Source organism: Medicago truncatula, chromosome 3, assembly GCF_003473485.1.
Source record: "Medicago truncatula cultivar Jemalong A17 chromosome 3, MtrunA17r5.0-ANR, whole genome shotgun sequence".
Lineage (NCBI taxonomy): Eukaryota > Viridiplantae > Streptophyta > Magnoliopsida > Fabales > Fabaceae > Medicago > Medicago truncatula.
This window is the reverse complement of record NC_053044.1, coordinates 45,011,467-45,029,794: the sequence shown is the minus strand read 5'-3', so window position 1 is coordinate 45,029,794 and position 18,328 is coordinate 45,011,467. Positions and strand designations below refer to the sequence as shown.

Here is an 18,328-nt window from a genome sequence, read left to right as displayed (position 1 = left end):
TTCTAGTTTCCTTTTTCATCATGCCCAAAAGGTGTCATTAATTCCTTCCACTACTCTTCTTGGTTTGAACCAGATTTTCAATAATCTATAATTTGTCAAAATATTATTTAATGATGTTTTGAATTGACATATTGTTTATTTTAGGCCTTGGGTTAACTAATCAATTGAGTACATAGTTGATTTATTAGAATGATAGAGCAACTTAATGACATACGTGAGCACTCTATTGTCTAATATACGTGAGCACTCTATTTTCAAATTACAAAATTTAAAATCAAAACTCAAAATTCCCAATTCCTTGAAACCCACCTGACCTAATGCTAATGTATCACGTAGTATGAAAGAGGGCATAATATATGAATAATTTCCCAATCCACTTAATTTTAAAGATAAAAAATGATGAATTTACTTTGAAACAAGGCAATGTCAATAAAAGACTGTAAGCGTGCATTACTGCATTGTATTTCAAACTCCTACCAGACAACCTTCATATGAATAATTGAAAATATCATAAGAGACTGATTAGTACCCGAACTAAGTAAAGCTTGCAAAGTGGCTTAGATGATTTGATAATATGATTTCATAGTCTTGTATGTGAAACTAAGATAATTGTGTAATGGTTTTTAATGAAATTATTATTGTTACATGATTTTAAATAATGATCGATTAAGATGTTATACATTAAAATTATTACTGAAACCGTAATTATGGTTTAATGATTTTGATAGTCTTCTATGAGAAACCATTGTCTAATGGTTTTGTGAAGTATTTATGCATGGTGCATAAGGAATTGACTTATGCATAATAACTTCTCCCCCCAATCCCACCCTGGTCTCCTTTCTCTTTTCAATGACATAGCTAGAAAAAAACTTGAGTGAGCCACCAAATTACTTTTATTTAAAAAAAATATATATTTTAAAGAAAGCTTTTTAAAGTTTTTAAAAAAAATTATATTTATATGTATGATTTGTCATCTTTTTCTACAATTCTTTAAATAGATATTTTTTCTTAAAAAAAATCAAATGTGAAATTGGTTTGAATAGCGCTTCATAAAAAATCATTTCATCTCTTTGGTGTGACTTTTTTTGGATAATAAAATTTCAATAATATGTTTAAAACCAGAAGCAATTTTGAATAACTTCTCATAAAAATCATTTTTAAGACATATATTTTTTTAAAAATATATGATTTTTATAATATTAAATTTATAACAATTAATATCTATGTTAATCGATGTCGAGAAAAAAATCACATTTTTTTTGGTTCTATAACAAACGAGACCAAAGACTGGTAGGAGCTAATACTTGAACTAATTTCTCTTTGAATATAAATTGTCATGATATAGTATAGAAACTTTCATGCAAACAACAATAACATAGAAGAAGTCTTAGCAGCAGTCAACAAGAATATAATAATTAACAAGTAAGTCATTTTCAAATATATCATTATTTTAAGTTGTTTTTGTTAAATTAAGTATTCATCATGTTCTCAAGGCCGGCCCATAGCCCGTTGAGCCTGGCTATGCCATTGGACCTCAAATTTTTTGGGGCGTAATTTTTTTTATATGTATGGCACTAAAATAATACATATATAGATTAGAAGTGAATTTTTTTACGTTGATCATGAAGCTTTAGTGGTGTAGGCACATAGCCACTTATGTTTGATTGATGGTAATGGGTTCAAGTCCCACTAGAGTTTAATTTATAATAGTTTTCTTTTATGGTGGCTTATTATTATTTTTCTTTAGGCCCAAAAATTAATTTTTTTACATCCCTTAAAAGACTAAAATTGGGCTTACCTAAGACATCATGGAGCAGTAACTATCGAAGGTAACCAAGAAAGTGAATTGACTATTTTGTTCAAATGTCTTAAAATCAAGTAAGAAGTTTATAGTTTAAAGTTACCCAAATAGAGAAGAGAATCGACATAACATAGTTACCTTTTAATCTCTTATGAGTAAATCAACCAATCTAATTGCCAAGTGCAACCCGATGTTACGTAAATCATAATCATCATCATAGGTGTTTAGTTGAAATAATAAAAACATTGTGGAAACGAACTTTATAACTCGTTATTTTGCGTCATTCGTCGTAAATTTATAATACTTTTTTGTTTTTTTCCCATATTAATATTTTATTTATTTATTTTGAATTAGTCATTAGTCATGTATAGTAGTGACTAAACGAAAAACAATATTAAACTTTTTAAAAAATTGAATAAGCTGATTTAATTGTTATAAGCTTCTTTTTCATTTATATAGATTGCAGCAATTATACATTTATACTTCAATAGTTAAGTGAAGATGGCGATGTTAAACAACAACAATACATGATTAGACTAATAATGAAAAGATAATCAACAATGGAGTCCTGCCCGCATAACATGCCACGGGATGACATGTGCTGATAATATGTTCATTGTCTGGCCAGGGTTGACATTAACACATGCACAACTAACCCTTATTATGTTTTTGTACAAAATTGTTGTTTGAGAGGCTTTTCAAATTTCATTTTATTCATTCACTTATATTTGAAACTAGAGTGAGTAAGCCACTTCTACACTTTCTTTCTTTATATGAAGTTACATATTACATGAGCATAATTGATATAGTCATATAATTTGATGATATCACCGGTCCTTTTAGCTGTACCGAAAATGACGTATGACATGATCTGTGTAAGTTTAATTCTTAGTCAAAGTATTGGCTTCTAAAAGAACGAAAGAGAGGGGAAACTCAATCTAAATAGTAGTGTTTTTTAAGAGAAATGATTTTTTTTTTCCGATGTATTAAATAAATGATATTTGAACAACCATTTTTTTAAATATTTTTGTCCTAATTTTCTCTCTCATATTCATATATATTTTTATTTTATCTCTTTACTTTTTAATTTTTGTATCAATATCTGAATTTCTTTATATATTTTGGTTGTCCAACATATTATACCAACAAAAAATGGTTCAAATACGTTCCACTTTTTTCATCCCATCAATACCTATAAATAGGATATATATTCAGAATTATGACCCACTACAATGTGGAGGTTCATGGGTTGTTCATGTATCATTCGTTCAGATAAATGAGGACCACAAAGTGTTTGCTAGAATTAAGACTTGTAAATAAGGCACATTAGCCATTTGGTTGGGTGGGTATATGAACCCACTTTTTCGCTCAAAAAAAAAATGTGACAGCAAGCTAAAAAAGGTCCATCATCATGATTACTGTTTTAATGTTCCACACATGATGTTGGCGGTCATTTACGATTGTGCATTTTATGAAGTATATCAGACAAAAACTTGTTCTAGTATAGGAGAATTAGATAAGGTAGTTAAAGCGTCACGAGTGATGTATACTATATGTTATGTTTGTGGTCGAATGGTCACACTAACCTTACCCGGAAACAACTTGTGGGTTGGCAGTGCAAGAACAAACCCAACCAAGAACAAGCCCATATGGAACATAAACATGCCTGGTTACCTTCAAGACCACTCTTACTTTTGAAGGAATAAAAATACGGAAGGAATAAAATTTCGATTGGACAGAATTCTGAATGGGATAAAAAGTTGGATAAAAAAAGAATAGCTCGTTAACATAATCTAAAGGAAAATTCTTTGACAACTCAAGAGAATTTTTAATGTAAGTAGAAGAAATGAGTCAAAAATGAGTTTCAGATCCAACGACCAATATCATTTGACCGTTACAAAATTAATGGTTTCATATCTCCTCATAAACGAGCAGTAACTAAGAAAGTTGACATGAGAATTTTTTTAAATTCCCATTATAAATAGCTTGTGTTCCAACAATTTACAATAAAATAAAAGCCAAAATGTGAACATCAAGATTGATGATAATAACGTTAGCAATGGGTTTCATTTGTGGTTGTGTTGTTGTTAATTGTGTTGTTGTTTCAGTTTGCTTTATTTGCTGCCATAGTTACGACTTACGAGACATCTAAGCATTTTTTATTTTTTTTTACTTTGTGTGAGTTTTCTTCCTCTTTGGTTGTGGTTGCAAGCATGTTAGATCCATTGCATCCATTTTGGTTTATTGTAAGAGGAGTTGGAGCACCCAAATTGGTGATATGCTACTTGCAGCTATCACGTTTATTTTCACGATATCCACCTTAATTTGCATAATGCAATTTATCTAGATATTGTTGTTCATAACACACACCAGTAGAAAAAACACTTTTAAATCAAATGAAAATGGGTTTTAAAATCGATTCTAGATCCGACTTATACGTTGATTTAGTATATGTTTCTCTTTTAAGTTTTAACTTAATCCGATTTAAAATCTATTAACTAGATCGGTTGGCCACATTTTAAAAAGGTTTAATACATTTCAGTTTTTTAAAACACTGAACCGATTTAAAATCACCTATGTTAGACCATTTTACCCGATTTAAAATCTATTTATTATTTTTTTTTAAATATTTTTTTCTTTGATCCTCCCATACCATACATGAACAGAACTTTAATTTCATATGGACTTGTAAATAAATCCATTAATACAAAATCTAGACGGTGTCATTTATTCACACCTAATACAATAATTGATTTAGTTCAATTACGTCAAATAAATCCAAGAATCAATGTTATTATATAATTTTGACATAGCTTATTGAAAAAAGAGTTATAAATGTATCTAGTAATTGTAGTGATTCTTTTATTTATGAACAATTTTTATTTGTAAGTAGTCTTAAAATTAAGGACGAAGGAAATAATTGAGAAATGTTAATGAATGTCTCAGAACACTCTTCAAACAATATTATACGAATATGTAACTTCAACAACCTCTTCAATAGCATCATGCGATTTTACTTAACAAACAACAAAATTTTCATCGTCTTCAATTAACTCGTATTAAGAACTAAGATTCTTTGTAATGGCTTTAAGTTGAAGTCAATTGTACACGGTTAGACAAATCTAAGAATCTAAATAAAGTAGACATATCTAACGGTTTACAGCCGACTGCACCATAAGAATTAGATGCAGAGGATCTAATCTATTGACTTTGTGATCACATTCAGACACCGTATAGTATACGGAAAACATGGTCGTGATTCATGAATACATGTTCAAATTTTGTAAACCAACAAGAAGCCATTCCAAATTCCCCACTTTAAATTCATTTTTCCCTTTAGAAAAAAAAAAAGAGAGAGCTGCTACAAGTAAATGAAACATTTATTTATTTTCGAACATTTACTACTTTTCTATAAAACATTTATTTATTTTAGAAACTATGTATTCGACTTATTGCCCGACTAATTTAGAGGATTAATCTAATTGTCCATGGACTAAAGCCTCAATTAAAGTCAAATAAAGTTTTGTATAGACCGACTCAACACATGAATTATTGACACCTTAAAACAAGTTCAAACATAAGAAAAAGACAGAAGCATACTTATAAATCTCAAATCTTCACCAACAAATCAACTCGAGGTTATATAAACTTCATTTTTTTTTTACTCAATATTATAAACATTATCCACTACACATGCCATTAATTAACAACATCAACCATATTCCATATCAATATTTTTAATAAGAGTGCTTATAGGTAGACAACCCCAGCTGGCAACCCACTCTTATACACCCCCCATGTGGCAAGGCACTTTTGATATTTCAACATTAAATGGAGGGCAGTTTTGTAAAAATGCTTATAAACCTACCATCTTCCCCTCCTCTCCTCTGCGTGCTCACTATTCAGTATTCACCACACCAGAAGAAACAAAAACACAACACCTCACTGTTCACCACCATCACAATCGTCGTCACAGTCCTCGTCGTCCTTTGCCTCTTCCGTTACTGGAGATGACGCCGTCATCTATCTCTTCCATTTCCGGGAACGACGTCGTCCTTTGCCTTTTCGTTCCCGGCGACAATCCGCCGGCGAACCTCCCGTCCTAGATCTTCTACTCCTTCTCCTTTTCATTCCGCCACCGACTGCACCTTCCAACCTCCATCACCACCACCGACGACACCATCCACCCTCCCCCACCACTACCACCGTGGTTGCTCAACTGCTCACACCCTCTTGCCTACCTTAACACAATTGTAATCCTCAACATTTTCCTTCGTCCTTCATCATTCCAACACAACAACAACATCTCCGCCGCTGAATCTTTCCAGCTATGTTGTTTTACAATGGTGGGAGGATGGACGCCGCTAGCTGCGGCGGTTTTCTCCAGACCTGACAGAGGGTGGTTGTGATAGTTGTGAGGAAGAGAGAACTGGAAAGGGGGAAACAAATGGCAGAGGGTTTCAGGCGGAGGGGGCGGTGGAAATTAGAAGTCTGAGGTGAAGAGAGGGAGAAGAGAAAGTCAGAGATGAAAGAGAAGATTTTTTTTGATTGGATGAGACAAAAATTTAATGCCACGTGGGCAGTGGTATAAGGAGTGGTACAAGGCAGGGGTGTTTATGTATCATTTCTGTTTTAATAATAAGGTAATATTAAAGACCATATCATACATGTCATTATTGAGAACTATACCGAATCTGGTCCAAGGTTCTTCCGTCTGACAATTGTGACTTCTGCTGAACCAGCAAATAATCACAATACTTGATACTTTTAAACAATGGCTTTTCTTTCTCTAATAGTTCAGGGGCAGGTCCAATTTCCTTATCTCGTGCAGGTCCATTCACGACTACCAAACTTATCCTAGTGTCCTTGTTGTTAAGGATTGCTCGATGTAACACACTCCCATACCTCCCGTTACTCACAGCCTAATCAGTATAAAGGATAACGTTAATTAATTTGTTCATACTCCGATCTTAAATATAAGCAAAAATTTGTTCCTACTTTGATCTTAAATATAAGCAAAAAAAGTCAAATAAATTTGATCAAATTTATTTGACTTTTTTCGTTTATATATGCGACCAACGTATTTCATAAATATATGGGAAACAATTAAAAGAGCTTAGTAACCTCAAGTTGATCACCAATGTTGACAACTAGGCAATTGGGAAGGGGGTTCACGTTCAACCATTTATCCTCATGCTTAACTTGAAGACCTCCAATTCCATTTTGAATGAGAAAGGTCAAGAAGCCAAAATCGGAATGTGGAGGCAACCCAAGAGCAAGGTGTGGTTGTGGACATGGAGGGTAAAAGTTCACTCCCATGATATGTAAGCCAGAGTCAGAATCAGATGAATCAATTATGGAATCAGATTCTAATCCTAAGCTCTCAGATATTCCTTGAAGTAATTTCCTCGCCACACCATTGATTTTTTTATTATACTCAAACGCAACCTCCCTGCACAAACATTGACTACTTAATACTAGGCTAATTATTAAAAGAGAAGTGTTATATGTCACGAGAATGAACGTCCCAAAAGGATCACGAATTATTTTGGTCCATTGAATATCAACTTTACTAGAATTCATGGGGAGTAAAATATAGATGCGGAGTAGGGTTTAGTCAACATAATATTGTAACATCTTGATATTTGTCACGATACACCTTTTTGCCAAAAGTAGAATTTCTCTTAAAAAGAAACATATGAATCATCGATAAAAATAAGATATAATTAATAAAATCCATCTCAAATTTTATCTCGTTGGTGCGATATAAATGTTAGAGAAGTCAACAATGGTAGTACTTTCAAAATGGACCACACATGATGCGTCAGATTGACCCAAACCTGAGATTCGAGTTATCTCAAATAGGGTTGGAAACACCTTGTTAAGTATGAGCTCTAAAATTAGTGTATGATCTCTCAATTTTTCTCCCTAATTTTCGTCGGCAATTCAGAATTTTTTTTTTTTTTTTGTGTGTGTTGAACTTAATCACCTGTAACCTGGTGGTTTGTGAGGGAAACTGAATTGGGGAGATGTTAAGAGTTTGAGATAATCTCTCCAATAATTAAAACTCTCTGCTGGAGGATGGAAGCTAGTGCCATGCCTGATGGGTGAGAGGGGATCGCCATCGTCACCAAACTCCTCCTTTTCCTCCTCTGGCAAATTATAAAACTCGTGAGTTTTTTTCATCAACTCCTGCATTAGACTCTCAGGAACTCCATGGTTTGTGAGCTGAACATTGAGATACAATATTAGTTTACATTAATCTTTTATGTGTCACACATGATGGTTATTAAGAATTTGACTTTGTAATTTTAAGAGATGGAGTCTAAATATCATATAAGTCAATAAGAAAATAATAGAACAGTCGTGTGGGTCGCTGTTAATAGTAACGGTAGGAGTTAAATATGTTTTTGTCTTCATAATAAAATTGTATTTGTTTAGTCCATGCAAATTTATAATGCCACAAATCTTGTTATTATTGAAATAAAGTATGATTGATTATTCCACAACTTTTAAATGATTTTACATAAACATATTTAAAACATTATAAAAAAGTTCTTCAACAAAAATTTAGCATTTTGTAACATGAGATGGATTCAATGTAAACTTTCCACAATGACAAAGGTTGAAGATAAAAAATTCGTAGATCTAAATATTAATTTTGAGTTTAATTATTTGTGGAAGAATTTTTCTAATGTTTTCAACATATCTAAAAAAACATTGAAATGTATTCATTTAACAACAAAGATTAAAATTGTTTTCAGGATTATTGTATTGACTAAAGAATGCTTAGCTTTTTTCAGATAGAAAACGATAGAGATTAAAAGGTTTAAGTGGTTTAGAATTTAGATAGGCAACCATATCATCAAAAGTTGTTGCATAAGAGAAAACATTAAGGGTTTAGGGGGTTAGATAAAAGTTGAGTGCAAATACCAAATATCATTAAAAGTCTGTGTATTTCATAAGAGTTGCTAAAACTAAATATGTATGTATGAGTTATGAGAGCCACTTAATATTGGTTATGAAACCAAGTTCAACTTTCTTACAAATTTGTCATCGGAGATACACTAATGATACTTGTTAAAAAATTCAAAAGTAGCAATTTTATTTTGAAAAAACAAATTTTAGACTTTAAAGAAATTAAATGCATGACTATTCACACAAAATTTCTATCATGATCTCTGTAACATGTGCCCTTAGTGCATGAAAATTTATCATTTGGATAACTACTAGGAAAAGTGATAGAAAGGAAAAAGTTACCATGAAGAAACCCCATTCAGAACATGCTTTGGCGAGTTCATGAACAGCCTTTGTGTGGATTTTGAGGTCATCTGAGGTTAGGAGAGAGAAATCAATGACTGGGATGGAAGCTGCAAGCTCCTCTGTAACATCAACAATATCATCAGGTTCTGCGAGGGAGTGGTAACTTGAAGGAATAGGAAAGGCTTTGATACTTGAAATATTTGATGCATCAACTTTTGTAGGTTCTGATGATGAAATGAAAGGAGCTGAAGCCATGGATGTATATTTGAGTGATTGAGTGGTTGGTATTGAATTAATAGTATTGATGTAATTATAAACAGACAGAATTATTGAAGTGTGATCTTGAAGAGAAATAAGAAGTGATGAGAATAATAAATATGTACTCCCTCCTCTCTGTAATTTTTATAAGAAAAGAAACCAAAAATCATGAAAACCAAGATAATCATACTTTTTGAATGTTTTTATAAATATACCTTCATAAAAATTTGTGAAGTATAACTCACTAATATTAGAAAGACAAACATTAAATGAGAGTTAAAAAAGTCTTTTAAATCATAAATGTATCTTAAAAATTATGATTTTTTCTTATATATTGGACCAAATTTTTTATTGAAAATTTTTCTATAAATAACACCGGAGGGAGTATATGATATTTAGAATGAAATTATTGAGAAAAATTGAAGTCCTAGACGCACCAATCCACGTGGCCGTGTATGGCACAAGGCAATTAAGGCATGTGTCATTTTCTGTAGCAATGATACCATTACGTATATATATATTTTTTAGTATATGTCATGTATCATAATGTCTAATATATCAATATCTTTGCGGCTACCAACTAAGATGTATTTACATGACTAATATACATGCTTTTGAGTATATTGTTTAACCAAAGTTTACCAACGCACCATTTATTTATTTTTAGAATGAAATTGGAAAGACTAAAGGACGAAAGAGTGCAACCCTGTACATCAAACTAAAGCTTCGAGACTAAAGAGGAACAGTGAGATCGAAGAATCATCCAAGAGAAAGAACCTGGTCACCTAAATTGGTAAGAATATATGAACAAGAGTTAAACTCTTTGTAAATTATATGCTTTCAATTGAAAAGATGGATAAGACAAAGAATATTGAATAAAAGGGACTGAAGAGCCACAATAGAAGTTGAAGTACTTTAAACAATCTGAATAACAACTCGAAAATCATATTTCACTAGCTAAAATCACATTCTCATGAACATTATCTTTTTTTATTGAACATATAGACATCATCTACTATACACTACACGTGGAAATTGTTCATCCTACCAACAAAATTGTTCTCCCACATCTAAAAAAGATCAAAATACCTTCAACGACAGTTAACTGCGGTTCACTTCTAAACTAAATGTTAAGGAGCGAAAATTGCCGTCAGAGGTATTGAAGGTTTTTTTAGGTGTAGGCGAACAATTTTGTTGATGAAATGAGCAATGCCCTCTACCCATACCATTAAATAACAACAACCATATCATATATGTCATTGTTGAGCACTATACCGAATCTTGTCCAAGGCCCTTTCATCTGACAATCGTGACTTCTGTTGAAGTAAGAAATAATCACGATACTTGATACTTTTGAACAATGGCTTTTCTTTCAGTAATAGTTCAGGAGCAGGTCCAATATCTCTATCTTCTGCAGGTCCATTCACCACTACAAGACTTATTCTAGTATCCTTGTTGTTGAGGATTGCTCGATGTAACACACTCTCATACCTCCCGTTACTCACAGCCTAACCAATACAAAGGATAAACGTTAATCAAACACTAAAATGAGCTAACCACTATTGGTAATGGAAATTGCAATGACTTTTGTAATTTCAATGACTAATTTGTTATTTCATAAATGTATGTGAAACAATTAAAAGAGTATAGTGACCTCGAGTTGATCTCCAATGTTGACAACTAAGCAGTTGGGAATGGGATTCACGTTGATCCATTTATCCTCATGCTTAACTTGAAGACCTCCAATTCCATTTTCTATGAGGAAGGTCAAGAAGCCAACATCAGAATGTGCAGGCAACCCTAGAGCAAGGTATGGTTGTGGACATGGAGGGTACAAGTTCACAGCCATGATTTGTTGACCAGAGTCAAAACCAGATGACTCAATTATGGAATTGGATTCTAATCCTAAGCTCTCGGATATTCCTTGAATTAATTTCCTTGCCACCCATGTGATTTTTTGGCTATACTCAAAGGCAACCTCCCTGCACAAATGTTGACTAATTAATAAAAAGAAGGCTAAATATGTATTTCATCCCTGCAATTAGGGGTCGTTTAAAAATTAATCCATGTATTCGCTAATCCTTGCAAATTAGTCTTGCAATCATTAATCATTTAAAATTTCGTCCTTGAGCCCAGTTAATTACTGCCACATCATCAAATTATCAAAATGGTATGGGAATGGACAATAATTAACTGGGTTCACTGACGAAATTTTAAATGATTAATAATTGCAAGGTTAATGTGCAAGGATTAGCGAATACAAGTACCAATTTTTAAACGACCCATAATTGCAAGAATGAAATACATATTTAAGCCTAAAAAGAAACATATGAATTATTGATTAAAACTACGAGTAAAAACAATTCCTCTCAGATTTTTTCTTTTTTGGAAAAAGAGCGGCTAAAGCCCCAAGCCAAAAAAACTTCATAATTTGTCTCTGATTTAATTGTGTTGGTGCTATATAAATAAATGATTCGGCTCACATTGGACTTACCCAACCGAGTTGCTAGTTTTATCAGATTGAATTGAAAAGTCCTCATTAAATACTCCCTCCGATCTCATATATAAGAATTTTTTTTATTTTTTTTAGCTTTATTGAATAATTAATGTAATACTACTTCACGACCTACTTTTAAAGTACACTCAACTTGAGAATCAATCCACCTGACATAAGATTTTTGCAATTCATAACACCTTAACAAATTTAATGTCCTTCAATGACTACTAGAACATACCTATGAAGGGCGCAATTTGTACTGGTTCTCCCTTTACTCCTCAACAACATTTTGTCGAAACGGTATAGATACTCATTCAAACAACAATGCAAAGTACACAATCTTTCTACTCTAAAACCTCATATGAATTTGGTCATTTACTAACTTGAGCGTCAGAATGCTTTCATGTACCACCCCCACATTAAACATCAATGGATCGACATTCTCAGTTTATCCAAATCACTAATATTTTTTGAGGGACTTTTTTAATTATTTGTGTACTTATAATGATTAATAGTGGTAAAATTTATTAATGCGGGCCTGGTGGCTCCGTTTTGACAACGGTAAACATCATAGACAATAGATAGGGTCTTGTTAACTTCCAAATTAAGAAGTTATTTTTTTTAAAAAGTCAAATGGTTCAATTTCTAATATACATTTTCATATGAAAGTTATCATTTTAGACCTTTAAAAAGTACATCGGAGGTAGTCGTTAACATTTCTCTATTGCATTGTCTTAGCATCAATTTTTCTCTCTATTAATTTTCTTTTCTTTATTTTTTGAAGGGTTCTCTCTATTAATATTCGTTTGTAGAGCAGAAATTATTTTACGTTGAACTTAATACCTGTAACCTGGTGGTTTGTGAGGGAAATTGAATTGGGGAGATGTTAAGACTTTGAGGTAATCTCTCCAAAAATGTACACTCTCTGCTGGAAGATGGAAGCTAGTGCCATGTCTGATGGGTGAGAAAGGCTCACCATTGTCACCAAACTCTTTCTTTTCCTCCACCGGCAAATCATGAAACTCGAGAGATTTTTTCATCAACTCCTCCATTAGACTCTCAGGAATTCCATGATTTGTGAGCTGAACATTGGGAGACCATATTAGTTGGCATTAATATCTTGTTAATATGTCTATCATGTATGAGTATGACCTCTCTGATAACTAAGAACTTGACTGTGTAATATTGTCCAAGAGACGGAGCATAAATCTCATATGCAACATATGTAAAGTAGTAATTTGTGTCGCCGTTATTAATAATAATAATAATGTTTTGTCAAAATAATGAGGGTTAAATTTGATTTAATATTTATAAGTTCATCAAATTTATTTTTTGTCAGCATAAAAAATGGCACCTTTTAATCCATACAAAATTATAATATAGACAATTCTGATTCTTGTTGGAAAAATATTAACTTTTAAATTTTTGAATGATCTTTTTTACCATCATGTATATTCAAAGTTCTCCGAAAAAAATTAGAATTGTTTAATATAAAATGTATTAAACATGAACTTTTTTAAATGATAAAATCTCGTGATTAAAAAAAATACGTACCTAAAAATTGAATAGATTTTTTATAATATTTTAAACATGCTTAAAAAAATATTCAAAATATATATATTTATATTAATTTAACAACAAAGTTTTAGCCTTTTGTTGAATTCATAACAAAGACTGAAACTATTCGAAGGAAAATTTTGTATGATTAGAAAGTGCGGCTTTTTAAGGGGAGAGAAAATAAAAGTTAATTATTGAACAAGTTCAAAGATATATCTAACCATGATAATAATTTCTCCTTCCCAAATTTTAAAAAAAAATAAAAAAAAAAAAAAATTGACATTAAATTTCATGTATCATTTGAGAAAACTACTATAGGTAGAAAGGAAAAGTTACCATGAAGAAACCCCATTCAGAACATGCCTTGGCTAGTTCATGAACAGCTTTTGTGTGGATTTGAGGGTCATCTGAAGTGAGCAGAGAGAAATCAATGATTGGGATGGAAGCTGCAATCTCATCTGCAACATCAATAATATCACCATGTTCTGTGAGGGAGTGGTAATTGGAAGGAATGAGAGAGGTTCCATTTGATTCCGCAAAGGCTTTGATGCTTGAAATATTTGATGTATGAACCTTTGTTGGTTCTGATGATGAAATTGTAGTAGCTGAAGCCATGGATGTATCTTTGATGAGTTCTTGAGTGGAATTGATATATATTGAATATTGATGTAATTAGGAAGCGATTGCAATCACGTAGAGGATTAGGAAGTGATGAGAGTATTGATGTAAATATAAACAGAGTGTACTTGTAATTACTGGTATACCGTATATTGAAACAAAAAAAGGTATAAGCGGCTAAAGGATGATATTTTAAATAAGGGAATGGACCAGAAACACTCGTTGCCAGTGAATTAAAATTACTTGTGACAAACACTACTCATTAACAAAAGATTAGTAAATGTTTTTATAACAAATCAAAATGGAATATATTAAATCGATATATGCATTCTAACTAGTACAAGAAGTGGCGGGGAAGAACACAAAAGTGAAAGACAAATATAAATGGTTTTAATTTATGTAAACTCAGATAAGTGACATCTACCTATGTTTTTTTTTTGTTTTGGTCAAAACATCTACCTATCTTTTATTGATAGATAAATAAGAATTTGATTTAAAATTATCCGCTAATGTTAGTAAAACGATTTTTTTTTTTTAAGTGTTTCATATTTAATAACGGATGTGGTACCTTACTTATTTATGTCTTTGTTAAGGTTACGTCTGTATTAAGGTATGTTTTGGGTAAGAATATTCTACAGAAACTCAATCAACCAATCCATACATATATGGACAACAAGTGCTTCTCGTCCATTCTTCTTAACTTGCAATTATGTCATTTGATTCAATAATACTTTTGTGCATATTAGCTGGTATTTGGATGTTTTCGAGTACCTCTTAATTTTATGCAGCTACAGCGACAACACGTCGTAGCCAACTTACTGATCAATCTACGTGTTCTCTTCTAACGTAAACATCTTGTTCTTTCAAAGCGCAAATATCGCTATGGTACTTATATATATGATTATATCCAAAGATTTGATTAATTATGAGTTACTATGACCGATCAAGGAACACAACGACGAGAATTAATTCTCCAACTACTTGTGATTTTTGTTAGGAGCTATGGTATGTTTGTTTTACTTGTAGTCGTGTTTTTTACTCGTATTAATAATATATATGGAAAATTTCCTTTATATATTGGCAGATCCAGACAAAAAAAATTGACGGACGCTAGAAAATACTAGAAAATAGTATGTATATATTTTGATTAAGGAAAATGTCATACGTCCTGATAAATTTCGCAGTGACAAATTCACGACTCCTGTTCGCTTAATATTTTCATAAAAACCATATCCCATCACCTCCTTATTTTCCGCCCATGAAGAGTTTTGATTGGTTAAATGTGTCTGGGGATGATTTCAGGACAATATATCTTCCGTTAAATAGCACTGCTCTTTGATTAAAGAACATATTACAAACGTTTCAGAAATAAACAAGAAGACAAAATAAACCGGGGCATTGCCCTCTTTTTCTACCAAACTAAACTCAAAATACATACAAGCATATATAAATTTCAGTTGTCATTTATGAGTTTTCATATCTTTGAAAATGTATGATATTTTCATTGTCAACACTAATAAATATAGGAAAATGCTAACTGGTGCCCCGGTGCACTGGTTAAGGATATGAAAAAGGAAATTATATAGTAGTTAATGCATTGAAATTGTGTAATTAATTTATAATAAAGTCAAAAACAGTTTCCTTTTATGGTAATAATTATTTTTTATGGTATGCTTAACAAGTGCCCTGGGAACACCGATTAGTAGGACCCATAAATATATCACTCTCTATACATGTAATGAAACAATCGTTCAGTCATTCATCAAAGAGTTTGGTTGATACTATCAAATATAACACTCTCTGTTTAGGTATTTTGTGGTGAGCGGATAGGTTTAAGTTAGTATTTACTATCAACATAGGGAAAAAATATAAAGATACTAATGTGATACGTGTGATGTAACATGAAGAGGGAGATAGACAATAAAAACAGAGTGTTAAAGGAGTATTGAGTAGTAGGGCTAACAAATATAGTCATCATATTCTTATATACCAATCCTATGTGTGTTTGATTAAATAGAAAGCCAGATATCAACAATCAAGTGATTCAAGTGGAAAAGAACTTCAGCTCCTTTAACATGTGATTATAGTTTGATTTATGGCTCATATATATGAAGGAAAAAAAAAAACATCATATTGAAAGGGAATAACCCACCTTGTATCGAATGCCCCCACATATTTTTCAACAAAGATTAATCACTAGTATTGCATTAAAATGTTTCAGTCGGAGGGAACATTAAATTTGTCCCAACAATAACGGTGGCATTTATCATGGGAAAGGTGAATTATTTCCCACCATAGGAAAGGTGATCTTTTAACCATTGATATATTAATAAAAAAATTCAATGGTTGAGATGGGTTACTGCAACCTATGATAACTTTTTTGTTTTAAAAATTGCCCAAAATTTTTGTCCCCATTGATTTTCTCCTTCTCTCTTTCCTCAAATTTGAACCATTTGATTAATCTAAGGTTGAATTATTGAATGACAAAATCATATATGTTGCACTGTTTTCTCCTTTGCTGTTTATAGATGACATTTTTTACTCATTTTTTGCACTGTTTTCTTTCTTTTGTTGAAGGCTAATTGAGTGACCACAATTTTGTAGTAGGCAGAAGAGAGAACTTGAAGTTCCAATTCTAAATGCTAAATAAAAATGTTCCAATTTTTTGTATTTTACATTTATCAAATTTTTTTGTTAGTTATCAACATTTTTTCCCTTTCCAAAATAAAGAAAAAGCAAAAGATATTGGAAAAAAAAAAAACGTTATGCTATCATTTTAATATATCTTATTAAAAATACCACATCATATTAAAAAAATAAAAATAAATAAACACAACATTTAAATGGTACGTACTTTTTAAATAAAATAAATATATCCTTCAAGAAATAAAAATATGTCACTTATTAATTTGGTTTTTTCTCTTTTAAATTTACCACCGATCGAATGGCTAAGATTTAGAGTAGGATAGAGAAGGAGACAAATACTGGAGGAGAGGATCCTCATCCTTATGTTTGTCCAAACCAACAAATCAAAAACAATTATTTGACTGCCAAATGTAGGTGAAAAGTCACATTTTCCATGGTGGGAAAGGATTAACTCTTCCCATGGTAAATGTTACCAACAATAACTATATATACTATACTGCGGTTGTAGAGGATTCCGAGTCTATAAATCATAGTTTCGTGGTCGAAGCACCATTTGATCGTCAAGATTAATTTCACGCATGCTTTTTTTTTTTTGCACAAATTCGTACATACTTGTGCTTAGTTTTATAAAAAAAATGAATTTGCTGTGAAGAGAGTTTAAAAGAAAAACAAACATTGAGCATACGATTTATAAGGGGGGTGGTGAATAGAATAGCTGGTTGGAAAGTTGTGTTCCAGTATTCACTCACTACCAGAAGCCCAATGGGCCTTATGTGTAAACAAAACCCGATTGATCCAGACAACAAAATCAAATTAATAAGATGAAAATTGGAGCTGCGGGGAATCGAACCCCGTGCCTCTCGCATGCGAAGCGAGCGCTCTACCATATGAGCTACAACCCCATGTTGTTATGTTTTAGTTTTTAATATATATCTTGTGATGCTAATATATGCGACTGAGTAAGTTAGTTTCTAAACCAAACTCATTCAAATCAAAAGTGTTTTGATTGATGAGTAGCAGCTTTGACATTTTGAATATGCCAACTCAACCCTTTGACATGCCATATTATTTTTATTATATATTTTTATAAATTGCCTAGCACATCCTTTATCATAATTTTTTTTATTAATTGTAATAACTGAAATCTAAATCTAATTTGATGGATCTGCTTGCTTTATTCTAATTGAGATATATCTTGATCCTTCCACTTTTGTTTTAGACAATACATATTTGCCTTTGGACTTGGTTAAAATTGTAGAAGAGTTTTTAAGCAATGTGATTTACTCAAATAAAATATTGGAATTTTAAGATTATTTTAACACAAATGTATTATTAATTGGATTACTTTTATTTCTTGAGGCAATCAATGTCTTTCTCAAGTTGGTAGAGAGATTCTCATCAAGTCAGTTCTGCAGTCAATACAATACCTTATTACGGGATTAGTATTTTTCTTATCATGAGCTCTCTTAATAATGAAATTAAAAAAAATGTTGAATTCTTTTTGATGGGGACATAATAGGGAACAATCTAGAATATTCATTAGCTCTTGAAAACGGCTATGTACACAAAATCATGGTAGCATGGGTTTTAAAAGTTTGAAGGCTTTAACTATACAATGCTTGGAAAACAAGCCTGCTGCAAGTTGTTCACAAATTCTGGTAGCTTAATCACTTGCATTGGTCATAACC

The 18,328-nt window shown here is 31.8% G+C and overlaps 2 protein-coding genes and 1 non-coding gene across 6 annotated transcripts; all 3 read right to left on the bottom strand.

Annotated features, from left to right (window-relative positions):
• Window positions 1-5,395: 5,395 nt before the first annotated feature.
• LOC11441468 (2-oxoglutarate-dependent dioxygenase 19) lies at window positions 5,396-9,834 on the bottom strand. 2 transcript variants are annotated; one of them, XM_039831669.1, is made up of 5 exons: window positions 9,062-9,834; window positions 7,791-8,029; window positions 6,926-7,253; window positions 6,432-6,723; window positions 5,396-5,536 (listed from the first exon to the last, which is right to left on the bottom strand). In XM_039831669.1, exons 1-4 carry the CDS (start codon window positions 9,317-9,319, stop codon window positions 6,475-6,477), a joined length of 1,074 nt encoding a protein of 357 aa, XP_039687603.1. In that variant the 5' UTR covers window positions 9,320-9,834; the 3' UTR covers window positions 5,396-5,536; window positions 6,432-6,474. The 2 variants fall into 2 exon arrangements, with proteins under 2 accessions (XP_039687603.1, XP_024633641.2); XM_024777873.2 differs by having other exon boundaries at window positions 5,437-5,545; window positions 6,441-6,723.
• A 59-nt stretch (window positions 9,835-9,893) lies between these two features.
• On the bottom strand, window positions 9,894-14,189 carry LOC11420454 (2-oxoglutarate-dependent dioxygenase 19). 3 transcript variants are annotated; one of them, XM_039831668.1, is made up of 5 exons: window positions 13,713-14,189; window positions 12,663-12,901; window positions 10,977-11,319; window positions 10,598-10,830; window positions 9,894-10,107 (listed from the first exon to the last, which is right to left on the bottom strand). In XM_039831668.1, exons 1-5 carry the CDS (start codon window positions 13,989-13,991, stop codon window positions 10,104-10,106), a joined length of 1,098 nt encoding a protein of 365 aa, XP_039687602.1. In that variant the 5' UTR covers window positions 13,992-14,189; the 3' UTR covers window positions 9,894-10,103. The 3 variants fall into 3 exon arrangements, with proteins under 3 accessions (XP_039687602.1, XP_039687600.1, XP_003602235.1); XM_039831666.1 differs by lacking the exon at window positions 9,894-10,107 and having other exon boundaries at window positions 10,194-10,830; window positions 13,713-14,187; XM_003602187.4 differs by lacking the exon at window positions 9,894-10,107 and having other exon boundaries at window positions 10,194-10,830; window positions 10,977-11,304; window positions 13,713-14,185.
• A 3,280-nt stretch (window positions 14,190-17,469) lies between these two features.
• TRNAA-CGC (transfer RNA alanine (anticodon CGC)) lies at window positions 17,470-17,542 on the bottom strand. The gene has a single exon. It is a non-coding gene; the product is annotated as a tRNA-Ala (tRNA).
• Window positions 17,543-18,328: the final 786 nt, after the last annotated feature.